At 36.6% G+C, this 18,264-nt stretch overlaps 1 protein-coding gene across 4 annotated transcripts in view; it reads right to left on the bottom strand.

Moving 5' to 3' along the window:
• The window catches only part of LOC123877232 (endothelin-converting enzyme homolog), a 33,888-nt gene that overhangs the window by 3,209 nt on the left and 12,415 nt on the right, over positions 1–18,264 (bottom strand). For 2 of the 4 annotated variants that reach the window (XR_006798534.1, XM_045923786.1), the window contains exons 1-9: positions 17,747–18,227; positions 10,644–10,809; positions 6,406–6,615; positions 3,130–3,349; positions 2,324–2,396; positions 1,716–2,036; positions 1,389–1,486; positions 934–1,097; positions 392–574 (exon numbers count right to left, since the gene is read on the bottom strand). Coding sequence is in view for 3 of the 4 variants with exons in the window: in XM_045923786.1 (XP_045779742.1) it covers positions 392–574; positions 934–1,097; positions 1,389–1,486; positions 1,716–2,036; positions 2,324–2,396; positions 3,130–3,349; positions 6,406–6,615; positions 10,644–10,809; positions 17,747–18,034 (1,723 nt within the window). In the remaining variant the exon portion in view is untranslated. Of the gene's footprint in view, positions 1–391; positions 575–933; positions 1,098–1,388; positions 1,487–1,715; positions 2,037–2,323; positions 2,397–3,129; positions 3,350–6,405; positions 6,616–10,643; positions 10,810–12,814; positions 12,927–17,746; positions 18,228–18,264 lie in introns of those variants that run through there. The other 2 variants (XM_045923788.1, XM_045923787.1) reach the window with 2 other exon arrangements.

Below are 18,264 nucleotides of genomic sequence, written 5' to 3'. Positions count from 1 at the left end.
GTCTTTGTTTTACTTTCTTATTAGCTACCTACTTGGTAACTCACCACCTTTACTATTTTTAGATTTCTTAGGATAACCTATTACTCTAATCTAAGAGTAATAAAGTTAGTAGTGTTAATAAATGTAAGAGTAGTATTGCTACTACTCTTAGATTTATTACCATTACCAATCATGAGAGTAATAGCATCAGTTTTAGTTTCGGCTACTTCCCGCGTCTTAGCGTCTAGCTCCTTGAGATGTCTCTTGAAAGCCTCTCAAATGTTTTCTATCATGATATCAACCTGGTTTTTTACTTCATCATGCATTACTAGTTACTACCATTCTCACTATTCTCAGATTTATCAATATCGCTTACAATATCAGTAGTTTTATTCAGTTTTATCAACGTTACCTATCATATCAGTAATAGCATCAGCTTTAGTTTCGGCCGCTTCCCTCGTCTCAGCATCCATCCACTCCAATTCCTTGAGATGTCGCTTGAAGGCCGCTCGGATGTTGTCGATCATGATCTCGCCCTGGGTCTTCGCTTCACCGTGGAATACTTCTCGAACAAACATCGCTCCTACCGCGAAACCTAGGAAATATTTACATTTTATAAGATCTTTCATATTAGTGCCACTCTTTCATATATCACCAAATAACATTTTAAGTAAATCTATTTTTTACACTTTAAAAGACGGTAATACATCGCGTATCAAGTAAAAATACGTCAATCTTCTATTGCTTTCACTTAATTTGATTAGGGAATGGTATAACACCACCAAGTTAAAATTACAACGAATTTTTGTGTGCATTAATGACCCAAATCGCTTAACAAGTTAAGAATGATTATTTTTAAAGCCAGATATTGGATATATTTTACTAGCTCTACATTTGGAAAATAGTTTCTAGTTCTTATGAAGACGAATAGTCGCAAAATTAAACTGTTCTTACCAATAGCATTATTGGTATCGGTAACACAGTATCTCCAAGATTCTTCCGTGCCTTCAGATCCAAACAGCGCTTTCCTTAATATCTTGGTCGCGTCGCGGAAGGATTTGGATAGATACGTCGATAGAGATCTCGACACTTGCCACATCATGTAACTCGTGATAGTCCTGCAAAAGGAAAAGAATTCAAATATTACTTACGCAAGCAAATCTGGGTGCACGGTAGTGGAGAACCAAATTCTCAATACACTACTATCTTTACCTGCTGCAATAGATATTTGATAACTTTAAAAATGTCATGTCGTGAGTTGCAGTCTCATAGCTTAAAATCTGTCTTGTATTTTTCAGACAAACGATACTGGAGTAAAGAGTGTATATCTCACTATAACTATTATTTCAAAACTTATCTCTTTTGAAAATCTTCTTTGAACATACCGTTTGAAAATATATGCAGCTTACCTCTGATCTTCTTCCGTTTTACTGTATTTTCTCAAGACTTTTGTAAGATTCTTGAAATATACGGGAGCGTATACTACTATTGTTTCATTGTCGGAAATCTAAAAACAGCATTTTAAGTTATACAAGTTTGTCTTAATTTTTTTATTACTAACATAAGTAGTACGTACTAGTATTGGTTTTCAGCCCTTAGAAAATAGAATAGAATAGAAAATAGTCACAAATACGACTTGGCAAATCATTTTCCATATTTTTTGCACGTGTGATAAAATGTACAAGTCAAAATTTTGTACTAATGGGTTTTGATTCTATAATAGTGAATACACTTACCGTTCTATTAACTAGCTTGAATGCGTCATTAAAGAACATAGACCAATTGAGAAATGGAGCAACTTTCTGCCACTGCTGTATTGTATACGGATTGTATAACCCTTCTTCATCCCGCCTATCTTCTGAAGGTATAGTTATATTTGCCAGATCAGTCTCAAATTTGATGACTTTGCTCATTTGTTCGCGTGCCTCAGTTTTATTAGCACCGAGTAACACACATATTCTTGTCATATAGTCTAAGTATGCGTCTAAAACTTTCTTGTGTGCTGTTTTGTTCAAATAGTTGTCACGTGTTGGTAGATTTAGACCGCCTTGATCGAGCTGTAAATTTTACAATTTTTGTATGAAAATTATTGATTTGTGTGATCTAGTTTAGTTTTACAACATCATTGTTATCAAACACATCAAGTATATTGATGTGATAGTCTACTTAAATAAGAATTCGATGTGGTGCATTCAATTTGTTTGACCTTCGAGTGATCTTAGATATGGATGGGAGTTTAAATAGTGAGAGAAAACCCTCTCACCGGGTCTTCGTTTGTTTAGGATCTATGATGATAGTAGTCTAATTATTTTTTGAAGAAGAGAAATTACAAGAGTGTACTTACTACAATAACGTGTTTAGATGAATTTCTGTCATCTTCTGTAACCGCCCAGTTAAAAAGTCCACCCAAATTGTATCTGTAATTCAAAATACACATATCGTTTACAACATAATTTGGTTTGCTAAACAATAACAATAATTTTAGCTAAACCTGTCTAAACTGCAATTAATCAATTCCAATACAATTGACTTATAACGATTACAATCGTCTTCAGTTATGATCCCTGAGTGCGTATATAAAATGATTTCTCGTATCCGGTAACTGCTAATAAGACTAATTAAGCGTAGAACAGATAATGGGGCAAATATGTCTACAGCAGCTATCATCCAGACGAGGGCACTATGCTATCATAGATATATGCTATATAAATGTTAAGAGAAATGATTCGGTATAAAAAATACATTCCTTCGCCATCATGTAACACGTAGATAATGTAAAATAACTTTATGTATCACGCACACTTCCTATTTTATTTCGACTCAGCAGATCCAGCACCTTAGTTTGAATGTTGTAAGGTGATGACCGCCATCCCAGAGCTTAGATTCTCCGATCGCCTATACTTTTGCTATTGGCTGAAATGCACAAATGCAGCAAGAAAACTATAAACTCAGCGAATAAAAATAATTTTCGTAATTTATTGGGACGGTGATATTTCACTGTCCCAATCACTGTGCTTGCCCTTAGGATTCCAGTACTTTAGCAAAGCCCCAGCAATGTATTTTTGTAGTAAATTCCGAATTTCAATATAAATTTATATGACAAATTCTGATGGGAACTTCTAAATTAAGTGCCTAAATCGGAAAACTTACGTATTTTGTACATCTTGCAGCAACTTCTGAAGGTCCCATTTATGCTGTTTGATCATGGTGTTAGAAAGTATGTGCCATCCCCCTAACTTCTTGATAATGTTGATGAGAGGTTTCTCTCCCAACTTCTCGATTGTCTCGTTAGTATCTATGCAGGCGTCATAGTAAACACGCGCTTTGCCTTCTGCGTCTGGTCGTGATGGGTCGGTTATGTTGACTTTCTCTGAAACCCCCAGCATATCATTTAATTTTTAAGTTACCTACTTCTTAACAATTTAACAATCAATCCACGCGGGCATGATTTATATAGTAATTAGATAAGGCTAGCTTTAAGTTTTATTGTAATATTTTCAATACTAAAAAAATTCCATTTAAAAAAAAAAAAAAAAAATACAATCAATAAACTAGCCCAGATTTCCAAATGAAATGTTTATATACCCTTAGGGTTTCTTTCAAAAATTCTTAGCTGTCTGCACGCCTTTCATCTAGATCATTGCAGTGGTTTTAGCTGTGCGTTTAGATCAATCAGTCAGTCAGTTAGTCAGTCAGCCAGCATACACAATGAAACGTAAAATACGAATTGTTATTTTGTCCAACAACATTGTATAGCGCTGCCGTACACTAATTTCTTGAATTTATTATTTAGCACGTCGCACGCTCTAATTCTCGTACTTCTATCTAAGTATAGTGTGTAGCTGTGAGGGCCATAGCAGACATGATTTTTTTCGGATCAGCAACCGCGATCTTGCGACTGCATCGATGCTGCATCGCTTTTTGACGACTTTTTACATTCGCCTACTATACTGAAACGACGCGGTATCGAGCTTCTGAAAATCGACATGATCACTTCGACTGGAGATTGTATATGCGCGGAGAGAAGTGTTTCAGCATCGAGCTTTCAAAAAACAACTAAATCACTGAACGCTGATGCTAAAAGCACCTTGTTTGCTATGGCTTTAAATATTGTATCCATAGATTCTCCATGACTTTGAACAAGTTCGTAGTATTATCAAATTAGAGACTCATTGTGAATTCGGTTGTCATCACGTAATTTGTTTGGTTTAAAAATTTGACACTTGGTTTTGCAGAGCAGTTAATAACATTTATTTACTTACATATTTAAACCTCTAAATTATTGATAAAAGTGTCTGTTTGTTTATATTATGTTATGTTTCACCGCTACGTCCATTGCCAGACATAGGTCTCTTGCGGCCCACTACAATTCGTTTGATGTCGTCTGTCGGTCTAGTGGGGGTCTTCCAACGCTGCGTTTTTCGTTGCGTGGTCCCTATTCCAATAGTTTTGGACCCCAATGTCTATCGGTTTTTCAAACTATTTGCCCTTCCCATTGCCACTTCAGCTTACCAACTTGCTTGGTTACTCTGGTTCTCCTACGGATCTCCGCCTTCTTAATTTGATAATGAAGAGAAATTCCAAGAATAGCTCTCTCCATCACCCACTGAGTGGCTCTGAGCTTTCTTACGAGGCCCATTATGGAAACCTAATATGATTATATTCTGTAATTGAGTACCACATGAATAAAGATTACTTATGATTACTCATTACCTACGTTCTACTTTTTCCAGAGAAAGATATTATCTTAGTGCCACGTAAAACAATTGGATTTTGAGTATAAAAATAAATAGATGAATTCTATGTGGACAAAGTTGCAAACAACAGCTAGTATCAACCCAGAATCACATGCTTATTGGTTCCGCAAATAACTCAAATTGCACATGCGTGAAATGGATTTGCTAGAATCGATTACGTATTTCCATGCGAAGTTTGACAGCTTTTAGTCAAACTCAATATCTTATGGTACAACGAGGTATAACTATAAATTAGAGTTATGATAAGTGAGTGCCCGATATTAATTTTAAGTCAAGAATTAAGTTAAATAAGGCGCGATAAACGTTAGTTTTTCCTAAATTAAATTAGTCTGGTCTGGTGGGGGTTTTGGCCGTGGCTGTTTATCACGGTACCGGCCAAGCCGTGCCGCCAAGCGATATAGGGTACCCCACCTCATACCCCCATTACCATCTCGACCAGTCGGCACTATACATACTTCATATTTTGCCATGTTACAATATGTTTTATCAAACACGTTTTATAGTGATTTTATACTTTAGTGCCCATTCAAAAAAGGGAAAAGCGTAATAGCATGGTATTTTTTCACTTATCATTAGCTTTTAGTGATAATAATGTCTGTAGCTGATTACCTTATCCTATGTAACTATTTATAGATGCTCATTAAACACGTCACAGTTAAGTGAAGTTTATGTAAAGCAACCAATTAAATGTATATTTAACGGTCAATAAGAACTAAGTACGTTTCATTTAATATCATAGTAAAATATCATATTAATTAGGTACTTAGTACTTACTAGCGGTAAATAAACTTATGTCGTAAATATCAAGTAAGTAAGAACTTAGTTGTTTATTTCAATTATTTCACTCGCTATGACAAAAGTGATTTTTACTAAGCGTAACGATTTACATAAATATGAATTCTTACCATAAAGATAAATACTAATACTATAAAAAATTACGTGACATTGTATTTTTTAATTAATTACCTACCATTTAATTAACTCAAAATTGTTATTTACATTTCATAATTTTCATAATTGTTAACAGTAGAATTGTAATTGTTTTAATCACCAATGTTATACTTTGCAGCGCCCTGACGGGGCTTCATGTTGTAATAATATTTTTTATGATGAAGACATGAATGCAAATAAAGAAAGAATAAAGAATAAAGAAAAAAATTAAATTATGTAATAAGTACCTTTTTTATTCAGATACAAGTTAGCCCTCGACTGCAATCTCACCTGGTGTTAAGTGAGATGCAGTCTAAGATGGAAGCGGGCTAACCTGGAACCCATACTTCTTAGGTTACTACACGGCATTGTGCCGGAACGCTAAATTGCTTGGCGGCACGACTTTGACAGTAGGGTGGTAACTAGCCACGGCCGAAGCCTCCCACCAGAAAACCTAACAACACTCTTATTAAAAAAGACCGCTAACTTAGTAGACGAACAATTTAAAATTGTGTGGAACTACTGGACATAAAAGGGCACAATATCATGTTCTGTGAGGTTTGTTGTAAGAGACAAATATCCAGCAGTAGACTTCAGTAGTAGCAGTAGACAGAAGCAGTAGAGTAGCTTGGGAATAGCAATGACTTGCCCAACAAATTGAAATACTTTTTCTAATACAAAAAATATCCATTTTTTCCAATCCTGAATGGATAAAATATACATTCAGCCAAACCCTTACCTATAGCAGATCTGATGATAAGTTGATTCTGCAGTTCAATCTTACTGAAGATGCCCCAAGTGGATTTCCCTTCAGGTATCGGGTTGTTCCTTATCCACCCTCCACAGGCGAATTCATAAAAGTCATCGCAAGGATGCTGGGTTTCATCCAATGCTCGAATCACTTCGCTTGCCGTATAGATACAGGAACTTGATAGACAGACGTCGCTTTCTGGAAAAAGGTTAAAAAAGATTATTTATTTGTCATGTACCAAAATTAAAGTTACAAAATAATAATAAATCAAGTCATTTTCTTTTCTGTTGTTTCTGTTATTAATTTTTTTGTGTTTCTGTTTATTTGTTATTTGTTTATTATTTCTGTTATTTTATTTTTGTAAATATTTTTTTTAAATATGAAAAGAATGAGATGTGTAAATATATAAATTAGGGAATAGTCAAGTTACATCTCTAAATAAAAATTTCTTCCAGCTTCCCATGTAAGACAAAATTAATAAAAATATTAGGTAGGCAGGTAAGATTAATTTTTTTTTTAAATATGGGGAATAATATCAGATATACCTATGTATTTGGTTATGTAAATACTTTGTATGCATGCGTTTTTTTGTGTCAAAAGTTCATTCGGGCTATTATACCAAATAGACGTCGTGTACACGAAGTACACTACATACATACATAAGTATATTCCCTTGATGACTTTTGCAACTGCTTGCCATATTTTGTATAGAGTTTTCTGTGTATTACTTTTAAATTACAAAAACGAACATTACTAAAGAAACAGTTTTTTTTTTCAGAACTTGGCTGACACAGTGCCGTGCGTCTAGATTAAAGAGTCACCACTTGAAAGAGTGGCCATGCCACTGGCAAGTTTTCTTAACGAAATCATTGTCAATTTCTGCAAGTTTTTGGTATATGAAACTTGTAGTTTTCTTGTAGTTGATTTGCTGCGAGTGTTTACTACTATGCAAAAAGCTTCTGCAAAAAATTCCGCAATTTTTTGCAGAAACTTTCAAACACCTGTTGCCAGAGGATGCTTTGTTTAAATTGATTTTAAATTAAATTGAAAGGGATTGATTTTAAATTAAATTGAATGGGCTTTGTCTTAGATTGATACTAAATTAAACTGAACGGGCAGCGTCCGAATTAAATCTAAAGAAACAAGATTGTAACTGAAACAAACAGTTACAGAAGTAGGTAAACAATTGGAGTAGTAAAGTAATTGTGTCAATTGTTTTATGTTTGCAATACGAAAGCTATAACCGTATAATACTGGGCGGGGCAGAGGGCGCGCGAGTGCGTGGGCGACAAATGAATATTGGATTGGTATAAACTAGGCGTTATCTACTAGGGTTACCAGATGCCCCGTATTTTACGGGTTACCCCGTTTTTCCGGGTATGATAGTACAGCAACCCGTAATTGTGAAAATAAAATACGGGGTAGGGTAAACAAAGCTCCCGTATTTTATCCAAATTCAGCCGGAGCTGGCGTGCAAAACCAAACCCTGACGTTTAGTTCAGTAGAAACAATATTTTCCTTGTGCGGTAATGCGTAGACCCATACCCGCGTAGCCGAAACCGAACGGAATTACAAGTTAACAGGTCTCTCTCCGTCACTTACTCCATACAATCGTAGCCCCAATTTCATTTGAATATTAAGCAACCAAAGTCCATGAAATTTTGCAGACATATTATAGAAACTAATATCTGTGCCTATGGTGTTTTAGATTTTTCTAAAAGTATGTAGTTTTAAAATTACAGGGGCTCAAAGATTTGTATGTGAATTTTTAAGACCGCGTAACTTTAAGACCGAATATTTTAACGGAAATCTGGAAAACCACAGGCATAGATATTAGTTCTCGGAACGTTTCTACAAAATTTCATTGAGTATGATTGGTTAGTATTCCAATGAGAGACGAACTACGTTTGTATGAAGCGAGTGACGGAGAGACCCCTCTTAAATGTAATATTATGTTAATATATAAAGGTTTTCACACATTTGTGTCACAAAATGAAGAGCTTTTAAAAGCTGTTTCATCAAACAATAAGTAGGTATTAATGAAAATATCTATGTAAAACACTGTCTCCCGTATTTTTATCCGACTGCGGCAAAGCCAAATGGAAGAGTTATGATTTTAGCAGTCTATGTATGTATGTTTGTTGTATGTGGGTATGTATGTTTGTATCCAGATTCTGTGTGTTCCACCGTAGCGCCTAAACTACTGGGCCGATTTTGATGAATGAGGTGTCAATCGATTCGTCGTAAAGGTCCAGGTGACATAGGCTACACTTTATACGAAAAAACTTACCCTACCGGATGTTACATGACAAAAAGTGGGGGTCTCCAATATTTTTTTTTGCTATTGTATCGAGTGGGATGTCAAACAAAAGAGGAAAAATTCTGAGTTCATAAATGTAAATGTTCTACAACATTAAAATATACCAAGCGACAGAAAAACAATTTTACTATAATATTTTAGCGTTTATTAGACGATCGCAGTCGGGTTTTAGTTTTAAACTTTATCTTGTCTGATTTCTGAATACCTATGCGGCTGGCCTAGCTGTTATCTCAACAGAAACAAAAGTTTACCCATCATTTGTTTCGAGTGATGGTGAGTTGGCGACAATAGTTCCCGTAGATTTATTTTTTTGTGTAACGCGATTACGCGACCTTGAGAGTTGAGACGAAGGGCGCGACCATTGATTTTCGGCTTACTACAACCCGTATGTATACGTACCTACTCGTATCTACTTACGGCACCCAGCGTTAAATATTGTGCGATTTCTTTTTGAATTGAATTTAATTGAATTTGAATTTAATTTAATTTGAATTTAATTTAATTGAATTTGAATTGAATTTAATTCACAAAGAATCACTTTTATACCCTAAGTAAATGGTCAAACGGTTTCTACGTGCATCGTGTCATAGCAGAATGCTAAATCGGTTGGTACAGAATCTCTAAACTCAAACAGTTCTTTTTATCCGACTACGGCAAAGCTAAAAGGAAAGATTTTAGCAGTCTATGTATGTATGTAGGTTTGTATTTGTGTGTTCCACCGTAGTTCATAAACTATTGAGCCGATTTTGATGAATTAGGTAGGTAAATCGCTTCGTTATTAAAATCCAGGTGACAGGCTACATTTTGTACGAAAAAAATCGGCCTGACGGATGTCCTTACATCCAAAAAAGTGGGGGGTCTCCAAATATTTTTTTGCTATTGTATCGAGCAAATTAAAAAGGAACAAATTCCGAGTTGATGAATATAAATATAATTAGTACAATGTTAAAATACACCGAGTGGCAGAAAAACAATTTTAAACTTACTATATTTTATCGGCAGTTCGCCGGTAGTAGTCGAGTTTGTGCTGTTTGACTTTATTATTTTGTCCCTTAGAATGACAACTAATGTTGCACGTTTACAACATAATTATCTACAAATAATATGTGTATTTTGGTATAATTTCGTTGAATTTTAATGCATTCCCAAATTAATGCCGGCAAAGTAAGCAATACGTGCCATTTCCCCGTGTAACACAATACCACACAATACTGCAAACAATAAATACCCGAGGTTTATGTTTACAGTAATTCAGTCAGGGCTGCAAACCCAAGGTCAATGCTGACGCCCTTAACCTCGAGGTTGGGTTACTCCATACTTGAACGTTACGTGAGCATTATACGTATAACATTATAATATGATTCATGTTTATTATTTATAGTATACATTTTATTCTTTGACGGTGAAAGAAAAGCTGCATGTGTGAGAATTCTCCATAATGCTCTTAACAGGACTCTCTCCGTCACTTACTCCATACAATCGTGGATCCAATTTCATTTGAATATTAAGTAACCAAAGACCATGAAATTTTGCAGACATATTCTAGAAACTAATATCTGTGCCTGTGGTGTTTTAGATTTTTCTAAAAATATGTAGTTTTAAAATTACAGGGGCTCAATGATTTGTATGTTTTTCAAGACCGCGTAACTTTGAAACCGAATATTTTAACACAAATCTGGAAAACCACAGGCATAGACATTAGTTTCTAGAATATGTCTGCAAAATTTCATGGACTTTGGTTGCTTAATATTCAAATGAAATTGGAACTACGTTTGTATGGAGTGAGTGACGGAGAGACCCCTCTTAAAGGTGTGTAATGTCTGCGAATATTAAACAAACAAAAAATTATCGCTCACTGCGCTCCCGTAATATGACTTATTGTATTAGGCTAAAATAGAGCAAGTACCTCTTGGTTCAGGCTGGTAGCAGGGCGGCACGGGTATGTACGAAGGTCCCCGCATTGTCAGCAACACTGCAGTGGTGAGTAAGGTCGCTACCAGGAGAACAGCAGTCGTGACTAGAAGTACTCTTTCTAACTTCGTGCGTTGATGCCATCCTATTAACGAGACACCCTGAAACAAAATGAAAGCTCGTTTAGTTCACCTACTCCAATTGTTTGTACCACTGCAATGGAGTTGTACGGGAGCTGTGGCTGTGTGCTCGACCGTACCAATAGGGAAATTTCCCCACCGAACGGGTGTCGTACTCGGTAGCGCCAGCTGGGCCGACGGTTGTACGTTGAAACTTCTATATATATAGTGCAATTTGATAAACGCTCTGTCAATGCGATTGAAAGTTGCGTGTTTCTCCTTGTATTTCAATTAAGCTACCCGTGCTGCCATCTAGGCCGTGGGTCGTGAGTTATCAGGCTGGGGTTCATGTATCGAGCGTTGTTGATTGATTGTATTTTAGAAGCGACATCTTCTTGCGAATGTGGCAACCGCTACAGAGTCATAATACATATGTCAATGATGGCCACGGACGTACTCATACGGTAGAAAAATCACCACACGCAAGCAATTTCACCCTCACCACCTGGGCGCCTGGTGCACTTCGACCGCCCGTTGTGCCAGATCCTTTTTTCCACGCACATGCAAACTGTGGAATCAACTCCCATCGGCGGTGTTCTCACTAGATTACAACGTGGGGTTATTCAAGGGGCGGACCAACAAATAGAAAGGCCGGCAACGCATCCGCGGTACCTCTGGTGCTGCAAATCATGAGCGGCGGTAATCACTTAACATCAGGTGACCCGCCTGCTTGTTTGCTCGTTATTTAATAAAAATGGGTGCAATAGATGAGGTACACAATCATCAACGGACAAGTTATAATTAGAACCGTGTGAGCAAATCCGTTTTAAACAAGGATTTGTTTGTAAATCAACCACAAAATGGTAGCAGATGTTAGATGTCTGTGCTGACTGCTGTGTGCTATAATTGAAATTGTAACATACTTGACTCAACAACAAGTTCAAAGTTTTCATAAAACGTAAACTGATTACAATGTGCCTAAAGGATTATTTATATGATAAGAAAGCTTGGGTATAAGTTGCCAAACAGCTTTGATAGTTCTAATGTACTTATAAGTGATTTTGTAAAGTGGTGATAGTAAAAAAAAAAAGAATACCCGGCTGAGTTTGTCGTGGGCTCTTCTCAGACTTGGGCGCGTTTGGAACCACTAATTATTATCACCACTATCATTTTTTGTATAGCGCACCCGCGCTATCCCGCATGGGTTAGGCTGTGCGGGTGTGCGGGGTGTCCCTACTCCGATTGCCATCTCGACCTGTCGCATACTCACAGAGAATTCAACCTTGAGTGGTCTATACGCACTACGCATACTATACGTAGTTAGGGCTCAGGTTAGGGCCCTATTGTCGTCATTTACCACGAGATCAGAGGCGTAGGATTGCTGCGATACTTTGCTATAATACAAGATGTAAGTATTCAAAATCTTCTAATGGGGCGATTGTCAAAAATGAGTAATTATTTTGCTTTTATACTTTTTATAGAGTTTTTTTTATCGAAAATGTTACAATAAAACTTACTTATAGCTAGCTTAATCCAATTATTGTACAAAGCATGCCCGCGTGGAATGGTGCCAAGAATACTGCCTGCATTTCCGCGCTGGAAACCAGACTGATCCTTTGCGCATAAAATGAGCCAGCCCTCACCAGATGAGGGCATTAATCGCGATGAAATGTCTCGTAAAAAAATTTAGCACTAAGACTCCCTGGCCCCAGGGTCTCCCAAACGGAACAAAAATGTAAATCTCGATAAGACATACTTTTTCATAACTAGCTGACACCCGCGACTTCATCCACGTGGATGAAGTCGCGGGTGTCAGCAAGTTATGAAAAAGTATGGATTTAGATTTTTCAAAATCCTGTAGGAACCCTTTGATTTTCCGGGTTAAAAATATCCTATGTGTTAAATGTTAATCCACCTTTGATTATCTATCTCCATTCTGAATTTCAGCCAAATCCTTTCAGTAGTTTTTGAGTGAGAGGACAACAAACACACACACATACATACACACAAACTTTCGCCTTTATAATATTAGTGTGATAGTACATACCCTGATCTTCATGAGTACCATTGTGGAGCGGTAGATAAGGTAGGTACTAAAACACGTCTTAGTCCATGGTTAGAAGACAACGCTCTGGTGCTAAATCCGATCATCGAATAGGTGTTAAATCCCATTATGGCCCAATAAAGTGGTGGTTATGTACCCTACTATTGGTTAGATAGGTATAATGTGCCACAGTGTAGAGTCTCTTATTTATGCAGTAATCATACTCCCAACTATTTTATACAGGGGGATGATTCGTTGACTCAGTGATCATCACTGAATGATAGCAATATTAAGCGCATTTGACATATTATTTTGTTTTAATACATTGAAGGTTTCTACGACTTTTTAGGGTTCCGTACCTCAAAAGGAAAAACGGAACCTTTATAGGATCACTTTGTTGTCTGTCTGTCTGTTTGTCCGTGGTGTCTGTCAAGAAACCTATAGGGTACTTCCCGTTGACCTAGAATCATGAAATCTGGCAGGTAGGTAGGTCTTATAGCACAAGTACAGGAATAAATCTGAAAACCGCGAATTTGTGGTCACTTCATTTAAAAAAAAAAATATGTTTCAATTTTCAAACTAAGATACCAAAAGAAGATACCAAAGGGGGTATCATATGAAAGGGCTTTCTTTGTACATTCTAAAACAGATTTTTATCTATTTTTATGCATAATAGTTTTTAATTTATCGCGCAAAATGTTGGAAAAAAATACCCGAGTACGGAACCCTCAGTGCGGGAGTCTGATTCGCAGTTGGCCGTTTTTTTTTGTCGCTGATGTAGACCAACCAAATACCAAAATCAAGCTTTCACTTAGTGATGATCACTGAGTTAGTGAATCACCCCGCTGGGCATCACCATTCAATTTATTATTAGAAAATGACCCAGCCTAAGATTTTTGCCTTTAGTTCTAAATTCTATCCACGCCATTGGAATCGCGTTTGAATCTTTGGTGTACTGAATGTATTTTATGCTGTGTGCGGTCTGGTCACGCCTACTGAATGCGCAATTTATTTTGAATTTAATGGATGTATTGTGAGCTCTACTTTGTTAGATGTTGTAGGTAGGTATATACTACATAATAATATAATATATGTGACTCCACAAATATTATGTATAATTAGTATATTATACCAACTACTAGCACGTGTAAATAATACCTTTACTCATTAACAGGGCTCTCTCCGTCACTTACTCCATACAATCGTAGTCCCAATTTCATTTGAAACAAAGCAACGAAAATCCATGAAATTTTGCACACATATTCTAGAACTAATAACTGTGCCTGTGGTGTTTTAGATTTTTCTAAAAATGTGTAGTTTTAAATTGACAGGGTCTCAAAGATTTGTATGTGAATTTTTAAAACCGCGTAACTTTGAAACCGAATATTTTAACGGAAATCTGGAAAACCACAGGCATAGATAGGTATTAGTTCCCGGAACGTTTCTACAAAATTCCATTGATAATGATTAGTTAGTATTCCAATGAAAGACGAACTACGTTTGTATGGAGCGAGTAAGGGAGAGAGCCCTCTTAAGTCTTTTACTTACTATCATTTTAATTAGCGATGCATATTATAAAACACCAAAAAAATATTACACAAAGTGTCTCGAAGAATTTGTTAACTGTAAAGACGTCGATCCTGCGCCAGATTTTTAACCGACTTCGAAAAAGGAGGAGGTTCTCAATCCGTCGGAGTCTTTTTTAGGGTTCCGTACCTCAAAAGGAAAAACGGAACCCTTATAGGATCACTTTGTTGTCTGTCTGTCTGTCTGTCTGTCTGTCTCAGTGCGCGAGTCTGACTCGCACTTGGCCGGTTTTTATTTATTAGTATAGAATAGATTAACGGGTCTCAAAGAACATGTAAAGCCGTCGATCCTGCGCCAGATTTTTCCAGTCATGTATTCGTAGTACGCACTCAATATTCAAATACTTATCTCTAATCTGATGTTTTCCTTAAATTTTTAAAGTCTTCGTAGCAGTAACATTGTTCAGGCGCCAATACCAATGTCAGATGGCTAAAAATATCCAGCCACTCGCTTTTGTAGAGGTGTTTAGCAATTTGGCGAGCTATCGATCGCTTCGAGAGTATAATTGGACGATTTAGCGTGAAACATGGCTTAGTAATCTTAATATCATGTACCAACTCTCATATATTTTAAACGAGCATTCTCTATACTAGCTCGCGCCCGTGACTACGTTCGCGTGGAATTAGGTTTTTAATAATCCCGGGGGAACTCTTTGATTTTCCGGGTTAAAAGGCACCTAGCCTATGCATTTCTTAAACTACACCCATGCAAAAATGAGATGAGCTCTGTCCGTCCCGAGATGAGCTCTGTACCTAACAAAATCTGTTAAACTAGCTAACTTTGAAAAACTACTTAGCTAACTAGTAAAGCAGACAGACCGACATACTTTCTCATTTATAACATTAGTATGGATATGGATAGTTAATTATACCCACATTTTGTAGGTATAGCTAAACCCCCACATACTCTTATTCTATTTCTAAATATATGGATATAGATAGATCCTTCAACACACTATATTCTTACGCTCAGCCATTGTAAACAAAGGCTTTGTTACAACTTACGTACGTTTTATGTATGTATATAAGTATATATTACGTATGAATATTAGCTCAGAATGACGTCTAAATTATCACGGCACGCCTCGGCTAAGAGGGATCTTAAATTCATCGAGACTTCTTAAAAGGGAGTAGCTAAGTGTTAAAAACCCCTTAAGTAGTGTTAATTTCATAAAATTGAAGTCGCCTTGAACGTGCCTTGAACTTGGACGTCTAAAGGCCGATTCACACCAATTGCGTACACGTGACACGTGCGTAGTGACGCACGTAAACCCCTAAAACGCACGAACGCCGCTAAAACGGATTACGCATACGTCCACGCTTTACGCAAGTAAGCGGTGAGCCATGTTTCATACAGTTCAATACATCATAAGTAACGCTATGGTACGCGCTACGTCTATGCTTACGCAGCCTGTGTGATCGAGCTATTATTATATTGATTGTACTACATTGTTGTTATGGACTAGAGCCAGCGAATGCCAGACCTCCGTTATTTTATAAAAGTTGAAAGTTTCTCTGCGTATTGTCCCCAATACAGGGAGGAACGATCAGCGACTAGGGTCATGGTGGCTTTGGGAGATAACAGGTAATAAACATGTAAAAAATCTTACGTCAAAGTATAGTCTATTTTTTTAATATTTTCTTCGGTTTCATAGTGATTAATTTCCTGCATGTTTATCAGTGGGAGGGCGGGTGGTGCATGCTGCATGTTGCACCATACAGATTTCTTTGGTTTGGTGGATTATAGCAAAATAAGCTTTTGGTTGCTTGTATGCCTACAAGTCATTTCCTGGTCTTCAACAATGGTAGGTACTATTTATTATAAACTTTAATCTTATAATAAATATTTACATTTTACATTCTTAGCGCCCTACTAAGTAATTACTTACAACTAGGTATACAAGCTTAGCATTTAAGATTAACGTTTTCAGCTAGTTGCTAGTGAATCATTGCATGCCCATTAGTGTCCACTGTCTTGTATAATAGCAGTGTATATGGATGGCTGAGTGGCGGTACAAAGTGCACATTTAAATCTGATAAGGGGAGGTGACATGTCTCTGTCTGAGGAGTCTGGCGCCACACGGTTTCCTTTCAAGGTTGAAGACGTTTTGTATAAAAATAGCTAAATAGCCCTTAGTTGTCTGCACAGTAAACGCAACATTAGGTCGATAACATGAAAAGAAAAGAAAGAAGACAAGATCGTTGACGTTCCACTAAACATAACTCTTCATAAAATGAAGCACTATTTAAAACAAGTGTAAATTAAAAATTTATAACAACCCCGATAAGTGAAGGTTACAGTAACTAGAAAAGAGCCCATAACTTTCAAACGGCTGAACCGATTTTCTTAGATTAAAGCTAAGAACACTCTCGATCAAGCCACCTTTCAAACAAAAAAAACTAAACTAAAATCGGTTCATTAGTTCAGGAGCTACGATGCCACAGGCAGATACACAGATACACACGTCAAACTTATAACACTCCTCTTTTTGGGTTGGGGGTTAAAAATACCTTGAAGTATAAATAATTCATAAATCATAAATTCTGTTCAGTTGTTTTTCAGCAAGCGCCCAAACAAACAAGCTGAAAATGTTGGGCAGAGGGCAAAAATCTTATCTTGTAAGTATTAACTTTTCATATTGAAAGCCACAAGGGCCACAACGGAAAAATTGAAACAAATAAACTCACAACTTTTTTATTGTAAGTCATTATCACACTTAATATTATAAGGCGAAAGTTTGTGTGTATGTATGTGTGTATGTTTGTTATTCTTTCACGCAAAACTACTGGACGGATTTGGCTAAAATTTAGAATGGAGGTAGATTGTACCATAGGCAACTTTTCATCCCGGAAAATCAAACAGTACACACGGGATTTTTAATAACCTGTGCCTATATATCCACGCGAACGAAGTCGCGTTTATCAGCCAGTGGCCAATAGAAGTTACAGTCAACAAGGTTGTGCGAAAATAATGAATACCCTATTAATACCGGTACCCTAGTAATACCGGTATTATTTTTAAGTTTTTAGAGGTTATTTATCTTTTATGCCACACATTTGGTTTTACCTAAAGGTAGATAATCTACCTTTGTATTGAAGCTAATATCCCAAGCAGAACAAGTGCCAGAATAAACATTTTGAATTTTATTATCTGAAAACTATTTTTTTTTAATTTAACTCTCAAATTCTAACAACTAGGTACCACCAACCATTTAATTTTGAACTAATAATTTCGAAATACCTACCTAATTGTCTTACTGATAATAACTAACGGTTGACCAGCTTTGTGTACAAATGCTGGAGTGCTTTGATAAAATAAAATATACATAGATATTATCAGACATCTTACCTTGCCGTAACTCTGCGTGGCTTCCGGCTTCGGAGCCGTATCAAACAAATTGATCGTGGAATTCTGGAAAAAGTCGGAACTGGAATTTTCTCTGGAAAACAACTCTGCAGTAGAACTCTCTCTGTCCAAAGACGGGCGAGCTTTCACAAACGGGTTGTTCCTTGCACTCTTTGCATGCTTCAGCCAGTTGAACTTGTTCACAGTTTCAGGGCCTGGTGATGGTGATGATGATGGAGTATCTTCGGGAGTAGCGCTTGAAGATGTCGAGGAGTCAAAATTGACAGACATTTTCTTTCCCAAGCCAGTTTCGAAGTCCTACTGGAATATAGGTACTTTTTACAAGTTTCTAGTTTTCTTTTTCTTCTTTGACTGATGTTTTTATTATCTTTGAAAATTAGTTTTGAATCTTTGAATTTGCAGTCAGTTGAGTAGAACTGTATATTCCAACTATAGTCGGTCCCTTTTGGTATAATTTTCAGTTATTATAAAGTCTCTGAATCACAGAGATTGTACAGCAC

The sequence above is a fragment of the Maniola jurtina genome, chromosome 23, assembly GCF_905333055.1.
Source record: "Maniola jurtina chromosome 23, ilManJurt1.1, whole genome shotgun sequence".
Taxonomy (NCBI): Eukaryota; Metazoa; Arthropoda; class Insecta; order Lepidoptera; family Nymphalidae; genus Maniola; species Maniola jurtina.
This window is presented reverse-complemented; position numbering and strand designations above follow the sequence as displayed.